General features: G+C 40.7%; 1 protein-coding gene across 1 annotated transcript in view; it reads right to left on the bottom strand.

Annotated features, from left to right (window-relative positions):
* LOC121526088 (ryanodine receptor 3-like) overlaps positions 1–24461 on the bottom strand; it is a 140330-nt gene that overhangs the window by 89206 nt on the left and 26663 nt on the right. Inside the window, 10 exon segments of the mRNA XM_041812420.1 lie at positions 4494–4598; positions 4689–4905; positions 8069–8261; positions 8534–8775; positions 10322–10455; positions 14761–14879; positions 15173–15268; positions 18160–18295; positions 21681–21861; positions 22758–22879. Of these exon segments, the coding sequence (XP_041668354.1) occupies positions 4494–4598; positions 4689–4905; positions 8069–8261; positions 8534–8775; positions 10322–10455; positions 14761–14879; positions 15173–15268; positions 18160–18295; positions 21681–21861; positions 22758–22879 (1545 nt within the window).

The raw sequence follows: 24461 nt of genomic DNA, 5'->3' as shown, positions 1-24461 counted from the left end.
CTTTTATTGCCTACAACTTTGCTCCACAGCAGCTCTATATATGCATGTGGGAAAGTTTACTAAATATATGCATATGAAATACACAGCCTTGTAAGTCAGTGTCACAGTGCACTAAGGAGAGGAGAGATGTGCTGTAAATACAGGCTGCAGTGAGAAGACAGTCTACTCTAGTGAACATGTTATGAGGAGGAAGAAGGAAGCATGTTTTCTTGGGGGAGATAGAAAGGTGCACGACTAGAATACCAAGCGAGAGGTGTGACTCCTCTCTTGAGGCTGCACCTTAGGCCAAATAATCCCTTTGGCTATGCTGCTCAGTGGAGGGCGGCATGGCAATAGTGGATGTTTACCAAGAAAACATGCAGGGCTGTGTACTGATATGCAGCTGTGTGTGTTGTTTTGTGTGTGTAAGTGTGGGTTCAATGAAAACCAGCCAGCTCTTTTGTAAATAGTACAAGAACTAAACAGGAAATCTATTTCTCTGGCAGTTCTTCCACATGAGGATTTAGTTTTGGGGAGCAGATAGCAAATTTAAGAAGGGTGTTTTTATGTAATGAATGATACAGAGCAGCCAATGCTGCATTTATGATTTACTGTGTGATAACAGCTGTAAATGCTGCTGTAATTAGTAACAATGAGATGAGCACAGCCCAGACTGGACTGAAACATTCAATTATACAATGCATTCAGGTAGCGTGCAGACCCTTTTACTTTTTCAATTTTGTTACGTTGTAGCATGATGCAACAGCCATTTCATTTTTTTCACATTAATCTACACTCATACCGATCATGACAAAACAGAATTTTAGATGTTTTTGCAAATTAAGAAATTTTGATTTCTCAACATGTGGCACCCAAATCCGACCAATCAAAATGACTGTAACCTATGATAGAAGATTTTTAAGGCATACAGAGGAGTAAAAATGTCCTCCTTTCCAACACCACATGATGTTCGGCCCCTTTTCATATAAATATCTGTCTGTAGACAGTGCTAAATTGTTTCTTTTTATAGATCTGATATTATGTAGCCCAGACTGAGACAGGCAGCAGGCAGCCCCGACACATGTCCATGTGAAGGTTAATGTGCTATGTACACAGCCGGAGCTGTTTATAAGCTAACAGGACTTTTCTCCAATGAGAAATACAAGTTTCAATTTTGCACAGTGACATAAGTGAAAACACAGTGAAAGCTTGTGTTGACCTGCTTAAAAAAGCATTATTTTGTGTGAATTATTCACCAAAAAGAAACACCTCTGGTGTGCTACGACCTCTAGCATCAGATTCAGTAGAGGTATCAACATCAGTATCAGTATCTATACCAGAGTTAGAGCTGTCACTTTTTATCCAAAATTCAAACGTTCATTTGAACCTGTGGGTGAAAGTTTATATTTGAAGTCAAAATGCAAAATCTATCAGCGCACCTTGACACCTGAAATAGGTTGCCTTTTGATCCAGCAGAGGGCGCTCTCAGTGTCACTTGTGTGCCCTCTTGACCTCAGGAAATAGATCAGAGCAGTGCAACTTCACTTCCCGCTTTCCAATGTGACCCCCCATTCCCTCATTTGGGGGAAAGCAAACCCTCAGATTGAATGCCTGTAGGTTAGAAAATGTCGGTAACAATGCCATTAAAAGCTATTTTGTTGTGTTTCGTACCTTAGACAATTAAGAAGCCATTATTTAAGGCATTTTTTGTTATTCTCAAATAACAAAAGAGTGTCAAAGAATATTTCTGTGTATTTTGGCTGAAACTAGAAAGGAGTATAGCGTGCTAATGTTTGACCGGTGCTGTGGTCTTAATGAATTTAAGCTAGTGATCCCTCTGTGACAGCAGTCCTGCTAACAGCTTTTTCACATGTTAACTAACTTAATAACCACATTGAAGTGTTAAGATCCAACACACATAAGGCATATGATGTCAGTTTATGATTACTCCAGTCACAAGATGGGACTAATTGTCCAGTTTGACGGAGGGAGCCTGAAGACATCCACTCTCATGTATACATTTATAACTTTATTTATTTATTATTGTTAAATCCATCCATTTTCTATACCGCTTATCCCATTGGGGTCGTGGGGGGGCTGGAGCCTATCCCAGCTGTCACTGGGCGAGAGGCGGGGCATACCCTGGACAGGTCAACCACGGCTAATTTAGAGTGCTCAATTAACCTAATGAGCATGTTTTGGTGGTGGGAGGAAGCTGGAGTACCTAGAGAGAACCCACGCATGCACAGGGAGAACATGCAAACTCCGCACAGAAAGGCCCTGAAAGACCTGGGAAGCGAACCAGGACCCTTCTTGCTGTGAGGCAACAGCGCTAACCCCTGCACAGCCGTGCAGCCCCTTATTGTAACTTACGATGCAAGTGTTTTTCATAAATGGCCTACATTATATGTTTACATCACTGGCCTTTAGTTTTGGCTCCCAAAAACCCTTTAAACGTACAGTTTTCATGTTTTAAGCTTTTAGATCCCTAATGACCTAATCCTTCCCACTGACTGCCGTTCATGTATAAAGAACATTTTCCCCCAGAAAGGGGAGGGGCTGACATCGTTTGGGAAAAGTACCCAGATGGGTTGATCTGGTCTATAAAGACAGTTGATGCAATAAGTTTTACAAAGATGGAATGTGTCAATAGCAGAGCATTGAGCGGACAATAACAACACCAAAACACTCTAGAAGCTCTGTGAGGAAATAATTTGTATTCTACACTGTGAATGGTAAACAAAAAAACTCAGGGGTGCGATTCAGGAGATGCAAAGGTAAATAAAGGAGTCTCCTCTCTCTGGCAGCTGCTTTGGTGGAGAGATACGGTGCACTAGAAGGCTGCCGCTCACCAAGCTGCATCATAAACATTATGCATACCAGGAACCTCTTGTTTTTGTAGCATATAATCTCCATAAAAATAACCAGGATGCCATTAGGGTGTCAGTAATGCTTAAATAGCATATTTTTGCTGTTTAAATCCAAGGCTTTGAAAATCGCTGTTGTTGTCTAAAATTGTCATATTGAACACAGGAGATTTTATCATTTAAATTCTGTTAGGACTGTTGTTTTTTTATGATGAGCTCCTGATGAGTGTAGCTCAATGAAAGATCAAAAATGAATGAGGATGTGTCCGTGTGTGGGGGCGGGCGGCGTGTTGTTTTGAAGCTGTTTTCCTAAAAAAAACTGACAGCCCTAGTATCAGTATCCCTATCCATATCAGCATTGTGCATCAGTATTAGTTTTGGCATTGGTCTTGGTATCAGTTTCCATAACTGTAACAGCACTACTGGTAACAGTATTGGTAGCAGTGTTGTGAATCATAACAGTACTGGTAAAGGTAATGATGTTAGTATCAGTATTGTATTCTGGTATCATATTGTATCAGTTACAGTCTCAGTATTGGTATTAACCCTGATATTCGAAAAAAAGCCAGCAGTCAAAGGATAAATGGTGGATCTGATTTTTATATTTGTATTATAGACATAAGAGCTGTGTTCCTCAGTGTTTGACTTATCTGTTCATTTAAGGGCAAAACAGTCACTCTGCAGTCATCCTTTAGCTAATGCAGCATGCAATAAGCAAGAGGAGTTTTTTGGAAAACAGGAAAAAAATCAACATTTTCTATCATATAACTGCAGTTATCATGATTGATATTAAAGAATTTGGTGGAATTAGAAATTCCCATTCCCACAGATCCATCTTTGAATCTAGAATGTAAGCGTGGTTAGTTTAGCATAAATACATCAGGATACAGGGGAGACAGCATCCTAGGATCTTCAACACACTAATGAACTTGTTTTATCTCATTTGTTTAATCCCTACTTACAGTCTGGAGTCTGGTTGTATTTTTGACCTTTGAACGCAGCCAGGATAGCTGTTTTTCACTGCTTCAGGTCTCTGCGGTAAGCTAAGCTTAGCTAAGAGGGTGGTATTGATCTTTTAAGAGAACTCTCAACTAGAAAATGAACAAGCATTTCCCTCAAAATGTCAGACGAGTACTGCAGTAGTCCTCAGACTTGGACGATGGATAATTCAAATGTCTCTTAAAGGTGGAAAAACGTCTTTGAAATGCACACCATCCTCTTGGTTTATTGCCACACTTTTATTGCTAAAAAATGCTGTTCTGCCCTTTGATGGAAACAAAACTTTGTAATTCATGACTTCTACTGAAAACACAGACACAATGGCGCTGCTGCCTACAAACAACCTAGTATGAAGCATCTAAATGAATGACATGAAAAGCAGCAAACATGGAAAATGAGAGTGTTCTTTCCACTTACCCTCTTTTTGGTGTGAACCGCAAATTATAAAAGAGAAAGCAAGATGACGTACAGGCTTTGGATGGTTACATTTCTGTGTACTGCTAACTACTAATGCATTTCAAGCTGCTTTTAACCTAAATTTGTTGAGAAAATATGTAACTTTGATGTTTATTTCTCCACAAACATGGCAAAATGTATGGATTATGCATTTTGAGTTTTTAACATAAAGGGAGGAAAAATCTTTCTTACCTTGCCGTAAGACCAGCCAAGCTCTATTTTATTCATGCCCCACAGTTCGTGGATGTTTTCTGCTAGCTTGTCTCGCACTTTCTCTAAATGATGTGGCATAACAATCTGAGAAAACAGGCATACAAGGGACGTCAAAGGGTTATACCAGCTTATAATCAAGACTATCTCTTTATTCATTTATTTCTCTTAGTTTACCTGGGTGGTTTCAACAGGTGTTGGGATAAAGGAAGCCTGGGATAAAAACTGTGTGGTGCCCAGCAGATCTCTGACTCCTTCTACATCCCTCTTGTACTCCTTCACCGGCTCCACCTTCATCTTTTCTTTTGGCAGCAGAGCTTCGTAACATGGAGCGTAACTCGATGGAGGCAGAAACTTAAAGTCACCATGTCGACCACCCAACAAGAAACGCACCCTGAAGAGATAAAAGATTAATCATGGCTGTATTTTTTCATTATTCTAGGCTCTAAAAATCAAGCAGAAAAAGCTCATTAACAGGAGCTTAAGTGTGTGTAAAAATAAATTGTTTATTGAATCACAAGTGATAATCAGACAGTGAATTTGGAAGCATTCATTCAGCCAGAACTACCCCCCCCACCCCCCACCCCTTCAATCAGTTCCAGCCCCTGCACTAACAGGGACAAGTTTAGCTCTGAGACTGGAAAAAAAAAGTCTCAGGCCATCACTGTGAAGAGGCTCTCCTGAGGCCACCAGAAATAGCTGCTCAAGTAGTAGTGATGACGCAACAGGGCCCGTTCTGACTGCAGCCCTCAATTATTGAGCAGTCAAGATGTGTGGCTGTCATCTGCTGGCACGTTTAAATCCGTAGAGATGTTCACGCTGTTCAGTGGGTCAGATTCAAGAACAAGCTTGGAGGTGTCAAAACCTCAAATGACAATCATCATATGGAAGCTTTCTGTGAGACTGCTGGATGGAAACTGCAGATAATTCTTGAAGGAGAGCTTATAACTGTAGTGCATGTTCATTTAGTTTAGTGGACACTGTATGATTAAAATCAATGGCATAACAACATATAATAAGTGGTATATTTTATGTTCAAGTCTTAGAAGTAGAAAGAAGCATCTGTATTACAGGAGGACTCTTATCTGCGCAACCACTTACAGCAGCTGCATTTTAGATGAAACTGCTTTGAAACTTGATTATAAATCAAAGGAAGAAAAATATATGGAAGGCTACAGGTGCCATTAGCTCTTTATATGTTCTAGCTATTAAAAGGATATTTTGTGTTTTTTAAGTTGGGTTGTATAAGGGACTTGGTAACAGTAGTGACATAAGCTTGCATTGTGCTTCGCCCCTTTTAGCATGACATGCCTTGTGAAGAAGCTACATACAGCTGTTCTGCATAATTGAACAAGTTTTATGTAAAATGGGTCAAAAGAAAATGTCAACTCAATTGAATGCTCTACCCAATTTTTTAAAGTTTTTTATTTTTCACCTGGAAAGTCTCTGTGTTTAGCACAATTTCCAAGGAATCTCTGGCTACTAGCTAAATGCTCTTCCGCCTTAGTGCATCTGATCAGCTGTTTGGGTCTGCAGGCTATCTTCAGAAAGTTGAAGAAGGTCCATAAAACACCAGCGCCCAGAAAGTCAGGGAACTCAGAATGGGGAGTGATGCAGCCTGCAGGCGTATGTGGGTATCCTCTGATCTGAAAAGTCCTGACGAATTGCTGATAAGTCCCACTTGTGATAGCAGCAGCCCTCTGTTTGTGGGCTGATAGCTTACACACCTGTACCAACAGGTAACTCCACTGTTTTAGCTTTGTTTGTTGATGTTATTTCTCAGGAAGTTTGCAGACCCAAGCTGAGGTGGAGGAGCACATAGCTGATAGAGGCTTTCTGGGTTAAAAATTAAACGCTTCAAAAATTGTCAATAGAGTGTACAATTGAGCTGACATTGTGTTTTGGTCAATTTCTACCTTAAATTCACAAAACAACTATACCCATCTATAGCCATCTGTATAGCCTAGCCTCCAAGCATGTCATGCTTAAAGGGGCAACGCACAGTGACAAGTCTGGAGACTAATGCCACTACTATTACAAGTACCTGTCACAAGTCAACTCCACAAATACCAAAATATTCCTGTTGCATCAAAACAGTTGTTTTTTTAATGAATAATTTAAAAAACACTGTAACCCTCTGAGCCCTAAGCAATTTTTTAACCATTTTGTCTTGTCTTAAAAAGCTTGTAAAAAAATCAACCCTGTGGTGCACACAGTCAAGCTCTAAACATCCTTTTTTCAGGACGACCTGGGCTTTAAGAATATGTCTGCTGTAGTAATGTCACTTGATTTTTTAAAAAGTTATGAGACTATAAAGACAAAGATTTTTTGCAAAAACTTGTTCTCCCATCTCCAGGGGACCAAAAGTTCAAAATAATCATTCTGTGACAAAATTCCTTGCAATTGTTTGTACAAGCTACTTTTGTGCCAACATTAAAGCAGTTCCTGTCTGCAGTGGCACAGAGGGACACATCACAGCCTCTCTGTGTCTCTTTCTCTCCATTTTAAGCTCTTCTGGCTGTCTGCTCTGGAACATGTATGCACAGTTTGACAAAGTATGACGTGATGACAGATCAGCCTGCCATTGGTTGTGATAGCGCAGTCAGAATGCATTGTGGGATACAGATAGATAATACAACAGACAGCATTAGCTGCTAGCGGCAGAAAGGATAACAAAAAAAAATAATTAAAAGAAAACGTTCAATAACAGAGTTTCTGGTGTGGATTTAATCTTTAAAGTACTCGAAAAGTCACCAAAAAGAAAGAACAGCAAAACAGAGGGGGAGTAAGTGGCTATGATTTATGGTTCAAAAAACTTCAACTTTTGCTGTTTTAAAAGTGCCTAATTAGTACATTTGGATTTGGATTAATCTAATGACAGACATCAGTAAAAGTGAAAAAAAAAACTGTGGACATTCTATTAAAATTAAAAGATAATAAGATGCTTCTTTTTTACTTTTGAGTTCACCGTGATTCTTTTAGAAAACAGCTTTTTCTTTTTTAATAACTTACTGCTCACACGTCTCATACCACTACTCAAACCTTGTCAGGTCTGGTTTTTCTTTTTGAGAATTCATTTCATTAGAGAATGAAGTCTGACTTGACTTTCAAAGACCTAACATGAGAAAAATAAAATCAGACTCTTGCCGTCAAGTGTCTCTGGGCTTCAGAAAGTCAAAGCTGTTAATGCAAAACGCAGCTTTGCTCTACAAAGTCGGAGTCAATCATGGAGTTATGGAGAACCTGCTGAAGCTTGAAATTCCATTTTAAAGTCTTGTCAATCACACTATCTGTGGTCACCATGGCAACAGAGCAGAATATAAAGCCCGTTTATTTCACCTGTGTCCAATCTCAGGGCCTTGAAGATTAATGAATTTGGAGCAGAATGAGAAGGTGGATTAGATTGATTTCATGCCGACAGTGTTTGTGTGAGTGAAGCCGTGAGGCGTACGTGTACGCTTATTTCTTCTGGCTGGAGTGTCTCTGTCTCATCTTTCAGCATAGCTCGTTCATCAACGAGGAATTTTCTCACAGAGGAGTAACAAATCAACACTCACTTGACCCCCGCAGAGAAGCTGACGACCGGGAAGAAGAGCCCGTCTGTGTTGAAGTTTTCAAACATGCCCTGGACTGGCTGTCCGTTGATCCTGAAAGAGATGCTGGGAGCTCCCAGGTCCAGACAGCAGCTCACAACGTCCTCTGAGGTCAGAATGTGCTGGTTCATAGATGCAACGGCTCGTGGGACACGACCTGAGCCAGACAAATGCACACATGATCATGAAATATGAGCCAGTGAGTGATGCTGGCACAGAATACCTCTCTAATAAACACAAGATTGAACACAGAAATGTGCACAAAGACACGCACACTCTGGGCAAGGAGACGGTCCCTGCAGGGTGCTGATCCTGTCTAGACACAACCTGGCTGTAGCCCAGGGTTACCACTCATCTTTATTATATTAGCGTAGCATGACACCAGCAGGCTAGCACATGCACACAGAGACTTTTTCTCCTCAGACTGACCTGACCAGAGGTGGAGTCCATCAAAACCGAACGAGTAGAGGTCGTCTCCCACTCCGTTGCCCCCCCACCCCTCTCCTCCCCCAGGGTAGGGAGCGTAGCCTTTAGTGTTGGCCCAGCCCACCCTCAGGTGCGATGGCTCACTGGTCACAAAGTGGTCCACTTGGTCGATCATGAGCTCGTAGTACCACTTCTTATACTGAGCCGAGCCCTCGCTCACCCCCAGGAAGATGTTGGGTCTCATACTGAGGATAAATGAAACATGAAGTCATTAGTTATTCCTCAGAGGAAGATTTCAGACACTGATATTCATTTGTGATATTTTTTCCTTAAAAATGTAATGAAAAACTCTGCCCTTAGGACCAGATAATTAAATTTGCTTTTAAACTATCTGATGTCGGAGGTTCCTTGAAGGGGTCATAGCTTTAAACAAAACAGAGCAAAATAGATCGCTGCACAAAAGTTGAGAAAATGTCCCAAAGAGATTTATGAAAGGAGACTTCAGTCAAACCAGAAGTCTCTTTTAATAAAACAACACTAAAAGTTAAAGGTTAAAAACATAAATTAGAAGATATGACGTCTGCTGCAGCTTTAGTTTATTATCTTTCATTGTTTAAAAAAAATGCCTCTGATTTGAGACCATGCTGCAAAGTGACATGGTCTGTAATCTCACAAAGACAAAGTGGGATGAATTAAAAGGATCCCTACACATTGAGTCATATTGTCCTTGTCAGTTTAACTTTATTGACTTTTAAATGAATGTTGTACAAACACACTTGATTTTTACATTTTAAGAAAAAAACAAAAAAACAGATTCACATGTGTTGTGCAATCCACTCTGGGCAGTGATATGATACACTATATTGTACCCTTAAATATGTATAAGACTCCAAAAGCTGCACACAATAAGCTGCCAGAATAGAACAATAGCAACAATAACCCACAAAGCATGTACACAAAGTTGCACATCAATAAAAGATCCAACCACATGATCATCATACTCACATACTATACATACTTTTCCACAATCCAGCGACAGCCTAAAGACATATTATTCAAAATCCTAATTGAGGTGGGCACAAACAAGTTTTTCTTAAGATTTATTTTTGGCCTTTTTTCGATAGGACAGTGGATAGAGTTGGAAACAGGGGAGAGAGCGGGGAGAGACATGCAGGAGATAGTGCCACGGGCCGGATTCGAACCCGGGTCGCCTGCGAATATGACATGCGCCTTAACCACTCGACTACTGGCGCGCCACAAACAAGTTTTTAAAGTGGCTGAGTTTACATTTGGGGACTCTTGTTTTGCCTAAAGGTGGCCAATGTTCAAGCTCATGTTGGAGAATGTGAGATGGATCAGAAAAATCTAGTTGTGCTTGCCTGAGAACAGACTGTTTTCAGAGGTTTTCAGTACTCTCTACAACCTCCATGGCGGTATGTAGATGAGCAAGTTTAGATTTTAATTGGACAGGAAAATTAGCATACCAGGTTTACATCCTATACCGCATTATTCTCTCCAAAACAGCCTGATAAAACAAAAACACGATCTTCTGACCAAAGCCAAACACAGTGAGTTTATATACAAATACTGTATATATATATATATATATATATACTGTATCTATAGTATGACATGGGAGGTCATTTTTTTAATCCATGTAGACATTTCAGTGTGGAAATTCAACATATTTGACCGTCTTCAATTTGTTTTTACAATGTAGTAAAAAAAAAAAACATATATAATTGATGCATAATATTAAAAAGAGGTTTGATGCTTGTTTATCCCACTAACCTCTGGACGTCATTGACCAGCTGGGTTTGCATCAGTAGGTCTCTCTTGGGCAGCAGGTGATCACAGATCAGGTTCTGATTGGTTCTCACCGCAACACCGTTGCACACACACAGCGAGCAGAGCACATCAAGGATCTAAAGCAGAGGAGACAGGAGGAAAATCAAGGTAAATTTGTCAAATACAAGCTCAATATTTTCACTGTATACACAGTGACCTGGTTGTCCCTATTAAACCCTGGAAATGAATCCACACCTTCCAGTAATGACTTGTTATCTGTGTCCAGGTTGCTGCTCTAGGGACAGACTCCTTTCATCCAACTAGTACATAATTACACAAAGATGCTTATTGGGGGCAAAACATGTCCAATAAAATCCCTCTGATGCCTAACAAAGCAGTGGAATTAAATGGAGCAGGAAGCTTTGCCAAAGGTGACAGCCTCGCGTAGCCATGTTTTATGGTTGGCCCTTTTCCTCCTGCTTCCATACTAAATGATACATTCAGGCTGATTTATGATCCAGTCCAGCTGACTGCCCGCTCCTGATCTGCTCGAACTGTAACACTGATTGATTCACAATAGGGACACGGTGCAGCCAAACCCGCAGGAAGCCTCAGTCTAAGACGGCAGTTTGTGTGCTGGTAGAAGGTAAACACGATGAATTAGTAGCTAAACAGAAGAAGTTGTGACAAAGAAGCCCAAGGGGAACTGGTGTTGAAATGATGTGCAAATCTATCCTGAAATAAGCTGACAAGATCCATCTTCCACAACTTCTACAGCTCACTTATTAACACATTATATGTAATTTGTTTAATCAAAATAAAGTGTAAATTTCCTTTAAACAGATGCCACAAACTGTTTTTTTTCTTGGCTAGGTGCTGCTTGCAGCCAGTGGAGACCCCACCACTTTAGCACCAGAAATGCACGAGGTCAGTCTGAGCTTAAATGGGGTTTAGATGTTTTAAACTTTGATGGTGTTGCACCTGCAGATAAAACTTCAATGTTTGCATAAGTTAGTGCTTGATTCTTATTTCTAGCCCCCTCTAGGGGTTAAGTCCTCTTTAGACTTTTGTCATTTATTTTTTCAAATTAAAATTTGTTGGCTGTAAAAACGGTGACTTCTGGGTACAGATACATCAGCACATCCTAATATGATACATGCTCTATCACAGAGTCAGCACAGTGGAGAAATATGCAGACAACATAAGAGTAACTCTCTTTTGTGCCTTACTTTGAGTCCTTAGGCCAGATTTAACACTTAGCTATCGTTTAAAATGATTGTCATGCTGAAGGGTCTTAAAGATAATCCGTCAAATGCACGTTGCACGCTTGCACTTGTGCATGTGTATGAGCAATCGTGCTGCACCAGGGCACCCTTTTTATTTGTACCAGAGCCTATGAAGTGTACCTTGCTTCAGCACATAACAGCTATGGCTTCTTAGTTGCAAGGATAAGGGGATCCTCAGCGGTAAAGGTTAGGAAACACTGGCTTGTATTTTGAAAAATGTGCCCTTTCTCAACTCAATAAATCGCTCTGCTATCCTTTATGCAATATGTGGACTAACTTTAAAAACATTTTTACCTACAGGTACATCTAAAAAAATTAGAATATCATGAAAAAGTTCAATATTTTTTGTCTCTCATTTCAGAAAGTGAAACCCATATATTATATAGACTCATAACACATAGAGTGAAATATATCAAGCCTTTATTTTTTAAGCCACAAAAGGTCATTGCTAAAAAGCTGGTTGTTCACAGAGTGCTGTATCCAAGAATATTCATAGAAAGTTGATTCGAAGGAAAAAGTGTGGTAGGAAAAGTTGCACCAGCATAAGGGAGAACTGCAGCCTTGAGAGGATTGTCAAGCAAAATCCATCTGAGAATTTGGGGGAGCTTCACAAGGAGTGGACTGAGGCGGGAGTCAGCGCATCAAGAGCCACTATGCACGGACAAATCCCAGACATGGGCTACAAATGTCAAGCCACTCCTGAACCAGAGACAACTTCAGGAGCATCTTACCTGGGCTGTGGAGAAAAAGAACTGGACTGTTGCTCAGTGGTCCAAAGTCCTCTTTTCAGATGAAAGTCAATTTTGTATGTCGTTTGGAAATAAAGGTCCCAGAGTCTGGAGGAAGAGTGGAGAGGCACAGAATCCATGTTGCTTGAAGTCCAGTGTGAAGTTTCCACAGTCAGTGATGATTTGGGCTGTCATGGCATCTGCTGGTGTTGGTCCACTGTGTTTTCTGAAGTCCACAGTCAACGCAGCCATCTACCAGGAAGTTTAAGAGCACTTCATGCTTCTGCTGACAAGCTTTATGAAAATGCTGATTTCATTTTCCAGCAGGATTTGGCACCTGCCCACACTGCCAAAGTTACCAAAAGCTGGTTCAGTGACCATGGTGTTACTGTGCTTGATTGGCCAGCAAACTCACCTGATCTGAACCCCACAGAGAATTTCTGGGGTATTGTCAAGAGGACAAAGAGAGACACCAGACCCAACAATGCAGATGACCTGAAGGCCGCTATCAAAGCAACCTGGGCTTCCATTACACCTGAGCAGTGTCACAGGCTGATCACCTCCATGCCACGCCGCATTGATGCAGTAATTCATGCAAAAGGAGGCCCAACCAAGTATTGAGTGCATAGAAATGAACATACTTTTCAGAAGCCTGACATTTCTGTTTAAAACATCCTTTTTTTTTAATTAATTTTATATAATAATCTAATTTTCTGAGACACTGAATTTTGGGTTTTCATTATCTGTAAGCCATAATCATCAACATTTCAAGAAATAAAGGCTTGAAATATTTCACTCTATGTGTAATGAGTCTATATAATATATGGGTTTCACTTTCTTTATTAAGTGACAAAAAATATTGAACCTTTTTATGATATTCTGATTTTTTGAGATGTATCTGTATATATTGACTGCATCTAGACAGTCATCTTGAACAATCATCATCACTTTTTCTTAAGTCTTTCTTACTAACCCTCGTGCTGTTAAACAGAGCAAATACTTTTCATCACAGCTTTTTAAACATCCTAGTTTTATTTTGGATGCTTATTTTACATTTTATTTTACATTGCACATAGAAAGAAAATTATTCCACAAAAACCAAAAACTACCAAGTTCTAAATTATTAGCCCCCTTTAGAACTGACCTTTGTGCTGAGCAATTGCACAAACCACTGCTGTGCATTAATGAGTTTTAACTTTTTAATGCTCAAAGTTTGTAAAATTGAGGATTATCTTCTAATTCACACACAGTATAAAAACTTCAGTAAGATTTTGAGCTGTCACTCAAAAAAGCATCATGAAAAAAGTAAAGAAATTAGTTTAAACTTGAGAAGAAGAATTGTTGCTCACAAAGCAGGAGATGGTTTGTTATCACAGCACTTCCAAGTGTCAAGAACTGAAGTCAGAAGAATCAAGAAATTCAACACAGAACAGAACAAGCCTGGCAGAGGTAGGATGTGTCTAAACCCCATAACAATTGACAAGAATGAATGACTGAGCCAAGTCAGGAATTGTAGTTTCAAAGAAGACAATCACTACAGCCCTGCAAAGGAATAGACCAAGAAAAATTCAGCTAAGAGACACCTTCAAGTCTGACTTAAGTATGCTAAGGACAACCTGGAGAAAGATTCTGCATACTGGAAGCGTGTCCTGTGGCCACATGAGACCAAACTAGAGAGAAGAGACGTTGCTTATGTTTGGAGAAAGAAGGGGGAGGTGTATAACCCAAAGAACACTGTCCCCACAGGGAAACATGGCTGTGGGAGGATTATGCTGAGGGGATGTTTCAGTGCATCTGGAACTGCTGACCTCGTAAAGGTGGAAGTAATCATAATTTTGAAAAAAAAAAAAAAAAAAAAAAAAACCTCAAGCAGGGTTGTTGCTTTGTCTTCCAATGACCCAAAACGTACGTGGACACAAGTGAAGGGCTGCACAAAGCCCTGCCTTGAATCCCATTGAAAATCTTTGGGGTTAACTGAAGATGAAGGTCCATGTCAGAAGACCATCAGATCTGGAGGAGCTTTGGATATTCACCAGAGAAGATTGGGCAGGGATTCCCCAGAAGATGTGACTGAGACTCATTTGTACCCCTTGTTTCCAGGTCCTAATGTATAGAGGTGTCCATCTTTGGGTGGGGCTAAAGGTTTTGATCAAAGTTTGGTTTCTATGTAGTCATTAAAAACATGTCAATAGAGTAAATAAATGATTAATATGTGCATTTTTAAACTTTTTTTTAAAATTGTAGTTTCCACCCATTGCCTTGTATTTTTACTTAACGTTTCTTTCACGTCAACTGTTCACCCTTGGGATCATCGGCCAATTTGCTTGCATGCCAAACAGAATAAAATGATAAAGCCCTCATGTGTCATTATCTAAAATCACAGTCCAGACAGTTTCACTCATTAGCACAGGTATCCTGAGCTGCTCACCTTGTGGTTGCGTCCGTGCTTGTAAAGCAGCGATATGATCGACTTGATGTGTCCTCTCTGGATGATGTTCAGGGCCTCTGGGCTCTCAATTAAAATGCAGTGCAGAACTTCCAGGATGCCTGCACAGACTCATCAATTAGTCAACACCCATCGTAAGAAAAAAAAAAAAAAAGACAGCTATATGTAGAGGACACTCGTCAAAGAGCCATCCAGTCCTGCATAGATCAACAGGGAACATTCAGTGCTGCTGATGGAGTCTTTACCATACTGTACATTAAAAAAAGAGGCAGTTATACAATTCTAAGCCGTCTTTTTACATCTTTAATGAATTGCAGACTGTTCAGGACTGGCTAAAAGGAGTTGGATGTCTTTGACGGAGGTTCACAATGCTTGAAAATGATAATGAGCATACCTGAAGAAGACTCTAGCCGCTCCAGTTTGCTAACCAGCCAGTCTAAGTTGTTGGAAAACTGTGTGCAGTTATTTCTGTTGCCTCTGATTAATGCAGCTGAAGAAAAACAGCAAAAAAAAAAAAAAAAAAAAATGCAATGAATCAGATTTCACAGGTAAAAGGACGTGTTTGTGTTTAAAGATGTGTACTTAATCTCCTTAAGTGCAAAATATCAAATACACCTAGAGTGGAGGAAGGAAAGGTTGTGCTTGGACACCATGATACATATAATTCAGAAGATGCCTAAGATGGAAGGAGCTGATGAGAAAAGACAAACACATACGGACAAACACGCCCACATATGTCCTAGAAAGACAGGCAGGGTCAAATAACACAGAAAAGAAAGGGAAGAAAAAAGGGAGGTAACCCAAATCCACTTAGCGCTGCACTGGAGAAGGTGGGTGGAGGAGGGAACGGGATGAAAGACGTGTATGGAAGACTAATATAAGCAAGGAGGTAAAATTGGTGGAAATATGAGTGGGAAGGAGAAACTTGGAGGGCAGAGGGACTTCAGTAAGGCAGAGTGGAAAATAACCTTCACATATTGACTGAAGACATTCTCTGATTATGAATGTGTTTTCTCCAAACTGTGACAGAGAGAAAAGACTCGCATCTTTTACATCACAGCTGATGATTTGAAAAAAAAATATGATGCAGGAGAGGACAGTAGGTTTGCTGACAGAGGGAGTGAGTTAAAAAAGCACATATTCTTCATGGCAGATCCTCTCAGTGAGATACATCCATTTCTGACAGAGCATATGCAAGCAGAGCGAAAGGTTAAAGTGATATTGCTAAAGCAGGACTGATGACATTCTGTTATAGGGACAGTAAACAATATGCACAGCTAAAGTAAAAAAACAGCACAGTGATGAGATCTGGCGGACACATGCCCTAAAAACAGCCATCTGGCGAACAGGAAACACCCAAAATGCTGCGTGTGCGTCCGTGTGTGGGGGAACAGTCAACTGATCCCATTGGGCTGATGCACTGGAAGCACTTCACAAAAACTGAAAACTCTTTTGTAAGCAGTGGCCACATGCCACTGAGCCTTTTCCAAACAATGTGTGTGTGTAAACGGGGTTTTCTATTGTGTGTCTGTGTGCACATGTTAAGCTGTCTGAATTCTTGCAGAGCTGGGCCTGATTTGCCAAAAATGGATGCTAATAGCTCTAAAAATGGCATCATTTGCTCCCACTTTCTGCTCCGTCTTATGGTCTGATCAACAAAGCATAAAGTGTAATAATAATCAGACAAAATCACACCCTAGAAGTTGTCCTCCTTACTTTGCATCTGAATGTGGAGAAAAGCTATCTGCTCTTATGCTGTCAGAGCCCAATTAGCCCAAAGAAAAATTAGCTACAATGAACAATGTGACATAAGTTCCATCGTTTAAAGTTTTAACCCTAAGTGGAGAATCAGGACGACTGAAAGAATAAAGCACGTGCATCGTCATCATGCCTAAAAGCTCCACATGATTGTGAGACACCGACAGTCTGAACTGATTCAAGCCTTGATTAAAATAATGATAGTAAGACAAAAACGATATTCACAGACTTTAATTCATTCCTATTAAGTCATAGAGTGGTCAGTTATTTTCCTGATCACTGGAAAGTTTGAGTAGGCTGCACACAGCTTAAGTGGTTGGCGCTGTCACCTCATGGAAAGACATTTCCTGGTTTGAATCCTGGTTGGACAGGGCCTTTCATTGAGGAATTTGCATGTTCTTTTCTATGCATGTGTAGATTCTGTAATTCTGCTTCCTCTCACAGACTAGACATACTCACTAGGTTTGTCAGTGACTCTATATGGCCCATAGGTGTAGGCATACACCTGCTATTATCTACAACTGCAGAACACATAGTGGATTGATTGATTTCTGATCAACACTGCAGGGCATTTACAACCTTGTTTCACACAGATGGGCATTTCAAGTTTTGGCTGTTAGCACAGCTGTTTGTCAATAAGATGCCTTTTGCAATTAAGACTGATTTGCATAGAAAGGGTCCAATTTTCCCCAGATGACTGCACAAAGCTTCTATAAACACACACAAACTACAGAGGTGCATAGATATACAGTTTGCTTTGCAGTGCTGTTAGGAGTAACCTTGCAAAGTAGATGGATTAACCAGATTCCATGTCTGTCATCAGGCAAAATCATCTTGCAAAGCACCAAGCTGTTGTTCCAAGTCTGAGAAGAGACCCAACCACACTGCCATGTCTACTACCTAATTTTGTCTTGACACTCTGATTGGCCCATCATGAATGTGACAAAATGTGTGTCCAATCACTTTCTAAGAAATTTTCAAAAGTCCTTCCCTTCCCAAATGCTTTGTATGGGAGGTTTTCCAGATGAATATGAAATATATGCATGATTGTTTTGTGGCATACCCAGGCATGACTGCATGATTGCAACCCCCCTTTCCTTTCCCCTCTCACTTGCATATGTACTGTACATACGCAAAACAGTAGGTGGCATAATGCAGGTAGCTGGTTTAAAAATCTGCCTAAATGAAGAAAAAAAAAAAGACAAACGTTGCAATGGACTCAGGTTGACATTTGTTTGCGCTACATCCTGCAGGCCACCATGAATGTTTAATTATTAACTATTATTAAGAAACCAACCACTACCTGTCCTACTTCAACACCTACTGTGCTGCTCAGAGGATGAAATCCTGCTCAGATACGATGATTTTTGAAAAGACAAGCGATGTTCAGAATTAACCTTAGTACTACCCCATACACGGGCCAAGCTGCGTTCATATCTTCCATGTAATATGCCTGAGTACAAATGAAATGTGCCCGAGACCACCTCAGGCCTCATGCAGACTCAGGTATGGTATTTGAGTATGGTACCTTTGTGTTCACACTTACTAAATGGAACTGGACTTAAGGCTGAAGTGTACTGTACTAGGTTGCATGAGTTTGTGTGAGTTGGTTCAGCGCCTTACCCAACAACTCATACAGCAGGTTGAGGATGTCTTTCCAGGCTGCTCCGGCCTCTGCCCCTGCACATTCTCCAAAATGTGCAGCACTGTTGTAAACGTTCAAACGGTCAATACAGTTTGAAACCAGGGTCAGCATGCCCTGAAAAATAAACAACAGTGTCACTAATGAATAAAATGCTTGTTGCATTAAGCTCAGTTTAGCATGACAGCTTAATCTAGTTAACCCTTTCTGTGGTATTCACTCAGGTGACGTCCTGAGCGCAGCCCTGTAGTGGTTGTGTCATGGTGATTTATACTACAGAGGAATTTCTATGGTGATCAGATATGCTAAATAGAGAGCAGAGAAAGACAAAATGGAAATTGCTGATGATTTATAATGCTGGGGGAACTCCTGAGTCAGCTGCCTGTAGTGACAAATTGACCTTCCACACGAAACCATATTAGGGTTGGGACAGAAACGAGCTGTTCAGGTATATTATCATAGAAAGTCAGGTAAATAAAATGAAAGATTAATAGCTGAAATATGCATAGTTTGACAGCAAATTGTCTTCTTATGTTCTAACAAGTTAATCTGGACCCATGTATGTTGGTTGCATGAATGCTGTATCCTGTTGGAGCAAAGGGGAGTTTTAATAGTTCACATCATAGACCCACTCAATGAGCTGGCTGACATTTTGTTATTGATGAAAGCAATTTAGGTCCTAGAGGCTTAGCAGAAAGCTTCAGTGCACTGGTGCCAGCCTCGAAAACTTATAACACCAAACTGCTGACGCCTCTGAAGGCAGTGCCTCCGAATACAAGATGGTATTAAAACACACCACAAAGAATCAGTTCCTTTAACACACTTTGTCTTGAGCAGTTGAGCTCTCTGCACTATTGTATGGGAAGTCACTTACTAAGATTGCCTCAATCACACGTCAAAATCTGATAGGTAGAGGGACTTTTCATTTTGCTGCAATGCAGAATAGCTCTTCATGTTATGGAGGGTTTGCTCATAATGTCACGTTAGGGTGAAGTCACTGTGGTTACACTAAATAAGTAGCAGAAAGGCTGCTGATACTGAGAGGTAGCATCAGCATTGAGACAGAATAAAGCAGAAACACAAAAAAACATCTGACACAGGGCGCGCTGATGGTTGACTGGTTTAAGGCGCGCACCATGTATGAGTCTAAATTTGTCTCTTTTTTTTGACAAATAAGGATCTCTAGTAACTGGGTAGATCACCATGCTTTTACCTGTTTCAGAAATTATACAATACTTACCTGGCTTAACAATCAGGTATAGTGCCTGTAAAAAGTATTCTCACCCTTGGACGTTTTATCTTTCATTGATTATATAAATCAATTTTGTCTGGTGGCCAAAAAGCACCAGTTGGGTCTCATGGGACCAAAGAACTTTCTTGGCCACGGAGTCTCCCACATGCCTTCTGGCAAACTCTAGTTGAGTTTTTTTCAACAGTGTCTTTCTCTTTGCCACTCTCCCATAAAGCTTTGACTGTTGAAGAACCTGGGCAACAGTTGTATGCAGACTCTCTCCCATCTCAGCTGCTGAAGCTTGTAACTCCTTCAGAGTAGTCACAGGTGTCTTGGTGTCTCTCACTCGTCTCCTTCTTGCAGGTCACTCAGTTTGTGAGGATGACCTGATCTAGGTAGATTTATTCATGTGCCAAATCCCTTCCATTTCTTCATGATAGATTTTACTGGACCCCAGAGGACGTTCAGTGCCTTGGATTTTTTTTAGCATCCATCTCCTGACTTACACTTCTCAATAACCTTTTCTCTGAGTTGCTTGGAGTCTTTTGTCTTCATGGGGTAATGGTAGGCAGGAATACTGATTAACCAGTGACCGGACCTTCTAGCCACATGTGTCTTTACACTACAGTCACTTGAGACACATTCACTGCACTCAGATGATCCTCATTTCATTAACTGTGAGACTACTAGCACCAACTGGCTGGGCCTCCATTTAATTGGGTCAGTTACTTTAAAGGTAAAACATGAAGGAGATGAATACCTTTTATAGGCATTGTACATACACTCACCAACCACTTCATCAGGTAAACCTGTTCAACTGCTCATTTATATAAATTTCTAATCAGCCAATCACATGGCAGAAATCAATACATTTAAACACATAGAAATGGTCAAGATAATCTGCTGAAGTTCAAAGCAAGCATCAGAATGGAGAAGAAAGGGGATTTTTTGAACGTACCATGGATGTTGCCTATGCTGGTCCGACTATTTCACAAACTGCTGATCAACTGAGATTTTCACTTACAGCCATCACTTGGTTAATAGAGAATGGTCCAAACAGAGAAAATATATAACCTTGCAAATCTGATGGATTGGCCAGATTCCACGTCTATCATTGTGCAGATTCATGTTGCAAACCGCCAATCTGAAATTGTTGTGCTCAGTCAGAAGATGGCCTGACTAATCATCGTCATGTGAGGAGAAGGCAGTAGGTGTGGCCAGTGTTTAGTTTTACTGTAAACAACAGCACCTTGTGGAGTGATTAGCACAAATGCATCTCTAGCAGCCGTTTTATTAGAACTGGACCATATTTCTTTAGTATAAGAAGATCAAAGATTCACACAGAAAGATTTTCTTTGCAGAGAGCATGTTTATGCTCTTCACCCATGTGGCCTTGGCTTGAGTTTGTTTCACTAATTGACTTCACTGATAGTGGACAACAATAGCAGCTACGGTGTCAAGTTTCATCGCCCTTCAATCAATCAACCTTCAAAGTTTTTTCAAAGGTTCCTCCCTTTTCCAAACACAGAATATGAGCTTGTTGCTAAAGTGGATGTGAAATGAATCCCATGAAATGGATATGCGAAACAGCCTTTCTTCTGGTCAGGTCAGAAAATATCCAGCAGTTACCCAGGAATAAATGCCGTTTTGATGGCAGAGGTCAGAGGAGAAGGACAAGACTGGTTCAAGAGAAAAGGAAGAAAAAAAAAAAAACAACTAATGTATCAAGAAGAGCTCTTTGAATGCACAACGCGTTGAACTTTGAAGCAGATGAGTTACAGCAGCAGAAAACACACTGGATGACACTCCTGTCAGCTGTAAAAAGGGAAAGTGAGGCTACAAATCACATGGGCTAAGCAAAATTTGACAATAGAAGATCAGAAAAATGGTCTGATCAGTCTCGATTTTTTGACGACCAACAAACACGATACAAGTCACTTAAATAACTTTTTTTCAGCATTCTGATGCTCATTTGAACTTCAGCAAATCATGTTGACCATGTCCACATGTGAAAATGCATTAGTTTCTACCATGTGATTGGCTCTGATATTTTTGTGAAAGAGAGCTTGAACAGGTTTACCTAATGAATTGGTTTTTAGCTGTATAAATGTCAGGAACCCCCACTAATTTAAGAAGATATTCATCTCTGTTATTGTTTATTTCTCTCCCAAAGGCAGCCATGTTCAGGACTCGGGTCGTGTCTAGATGACGTCAATGAAAACCCTCTTTTCAAAGAATGCTTCATTTGCCTCCTTCCTTGCCAAAACTCACTTCTTGTTTGAAAAGGTTCTGCCGGTTCTTGAGTGAGCGCAGCTTGATCTGCCTCTCCTCGTGCTCCAGCTCAGCATCGGGCAGCTGGAAGTATGCAATGAGGTCATTGAGGGTCTGGAGCACCTCCTCGACAGGCAGCGCAACCAGTGCTCTGTTCTTAACACCCAGACAATCCAGGTCTCTGTGAGAGGGAAAGAGAGCACAGTCAACACTTAAGCATGTAAAAAAGCCTCTTTAGGAAGGCAGCATCTCTAACGGTGACGCTCGTGTTCATGGTTTGTTTTTAAAGTACTCTCATTCATCACATATGCAGCCTCCTCCTGGTGAAGTTGCTCTAATGGGGCAGCTGAGCAGACTTAAGGAGACGTGGTGATGACTAACACAATGTTTAGCCCACAGGTTCATCCATGCTGAAATGCTGATTTCCGCTGGAGCGCTAAAAATAGCTCCTGTCGTAAGCGTGGGAGGGGTCTGAGGCAATGTGAGTGTGTTAAAGCCGCGTGGGAGGCAGACAGACTCTCACATGTTCCCAGCGTGATTGGCCCCGAGCCTGACCCAGGGGGACAGCAGGCCGTTTGATAATAAATAAGGCTAGTGGAAGCATCCACTTAGGTGCACTGTGACTTTTTTTTCCATAGCTGGCCTTGTGTAGCCATGACAGCATTGCAATGTTTTCTGTTTTTGAAACGCATGAGTGGCTCACTGCGTGAGCTGTCTGTGGCTTTGGCACCCCACTCAGTCAAAACTCACAGCCCTGGAGCTGAACTCTCCAGTGAGCGTGCTCACAATCTGGGGGGACATTACATCACAATCGTGTGGACTGTGCGAGTGTCCACAAGGCTTTAAAATGTTCTCTAATTTGTGGATATGGTGTATTTTGGGACTCTTTGGTTTATCATCTCTATTAATCATGCTCTTAAATCACAAGTGTGGTGCTAACATAACTTGTACCAGGAACAGGACATTTTGGGGGTTGCCCTTTAAAGTTGCCTGTGGATGTTAATGTGGTTTAATTGGGCAATTTCTGCGATCATGTCACTTTTTTGCATGCCAGTGCTGCTGAAATGTTTGACATACCTTATGAAGCGATTAAAGAGTAACGTGGTGTTGCGGATGATTCGTGCAGCGCGGGATTCCTCATGTTGACAGCGCTGCAGGGTCAGCCCGTCATCCATGTGACCTTCAGCGTGTAGGCATGCCTTGAGATGACAAGAAAGGAGAGAGTGTGAGACATAGGCATCGGATATTATGGGTAACAAAGAGGGAGAAAATTGAGGAAAAAAGCAAGAGGAAGCTATTTAATGGAAAGATAAGTGCAGGGGTGGACAGAGGTATTCCAGAGCATTACAAATGAGCTGCAAATACCACAAACAAGTCACTTGAAACGCTAACCCAGAAAACCTGTTTTATATCAATGTGGATAGTGCTAAAACTGCCTGTGAGTGAGGCCAAAACATGCAGAATTCCCTCTATTGATGCTCAATGTAGTTGGCATATACTGGTTTCAGTAGTTATTAGCTTGACAAGTTAAATATCAGTATTGGCAGATATGAAAATTTCTGTCTGAGGCAAGACAAACAGACCTGTAGTATGTCAGCTAGGGGTGTATAGGTACGTGTATTCACGGTACGGGCAGTAGGCAATTTGAGGGGGGATGAGGGGGGATGGTGTCCCCCTTGTTAGCAAAATGACCAAAATGCGTCCCCTTTGTACTAGGTCCCATTGGTTAAAAAAGTAATCCAGTGCTGAAGTCCGTGCTGAAATCGGCAGAATAGACGATAATTAGCATACTTAACAAGCTAACGCATGGTTGTATGATGATGTGTTCAGGTTGGCTGGGAAATTTTAAAGAATGGGTATAAATATGTCAATATATCAATTAAAATAACCTAGTAATTCAAAAATGTATTTATTTATTACTAATGTTAATCATTGAAGAACTTTTGGAAGGAGGTTGCAGCACTAACAATAATTTAAATGTAATGTATTCAGCCTATTTATCTTAATACAATTTAATTTTAAAAAATTATAAAATAAAAATGTATTTATTCGCTTCAATTACGGTTCTGAAAACTTACCAAACCGTGACTTCAAAACCGAGGTATGTACGGAACTGAAATCTGTCTGTACCGTCACACCCCTAATGTCAGTTAAAGCCTTTCTTTGTTTATCCTCATTCCAAGTGTGTTTTTAGGGCTGACATTACAGTCGAACCACAATTATATAAACTTAGCACAAAAAGTAAGGAAATTTGTGTTTGGTATATTATTTCTTTGTTGTAACAATTCTTATGGCACTATATCTTTTACCAAAAGTCAATAGCAACAGCAGAATAAGCTGTTTGGCACCAGCAGAGAAGACCTGGCAAATTTTTCAAGGGTGCAACCCACATACTCAGCTCTTCTGCTTATCTTACAAATGCATGCTCCTTACAAATGTGGCACCATTAAAAAGAGAAATAGACAAGCTTTCCAACGATATAAGATTTATTGCCAGGAAGTGGCAGAACTGCATCCCTAGTCCTCTCTACTAACTAGCTTCACTACAGATTTTGAAACAGCCTCCCCTATGTGAACAGCTGGGAGATGGGTCCATCAGTCATCCCTCAACTGGAACGTTGGGGGTTCGATCCCCAGCTTCTGCAGTCACATGTTGATGAGTACTTGGGCAAGACATTAAAAACCCCAAAAGGCTCCAAGTGCTGTGTCAGTGGTGTGTTAAAGCAAATATGATGTTCACTCCTACTGTTGTAGACAATTTACACAGCAGCATTTGGCATTA

Source organism: Cheilinus undulatus, linkage group 18, assembly GCF_018320785.1.
Source record: "Cheilinus undulatus linkage group 18, ASM1832078v1, whole genome shotgun sequence".
In the NCBI taxonomy this organism is placed as follows: Eukaryota; Metazoa; Chordata; class Actinopteri; order Labriformes; family Labridae; genus Cheilinus; species Cheilinus undulatus.
Note: the sequence above shows the minus strand (reverse complement) of the source record. Positions and strands in the feature narration are given on the sequence as shown.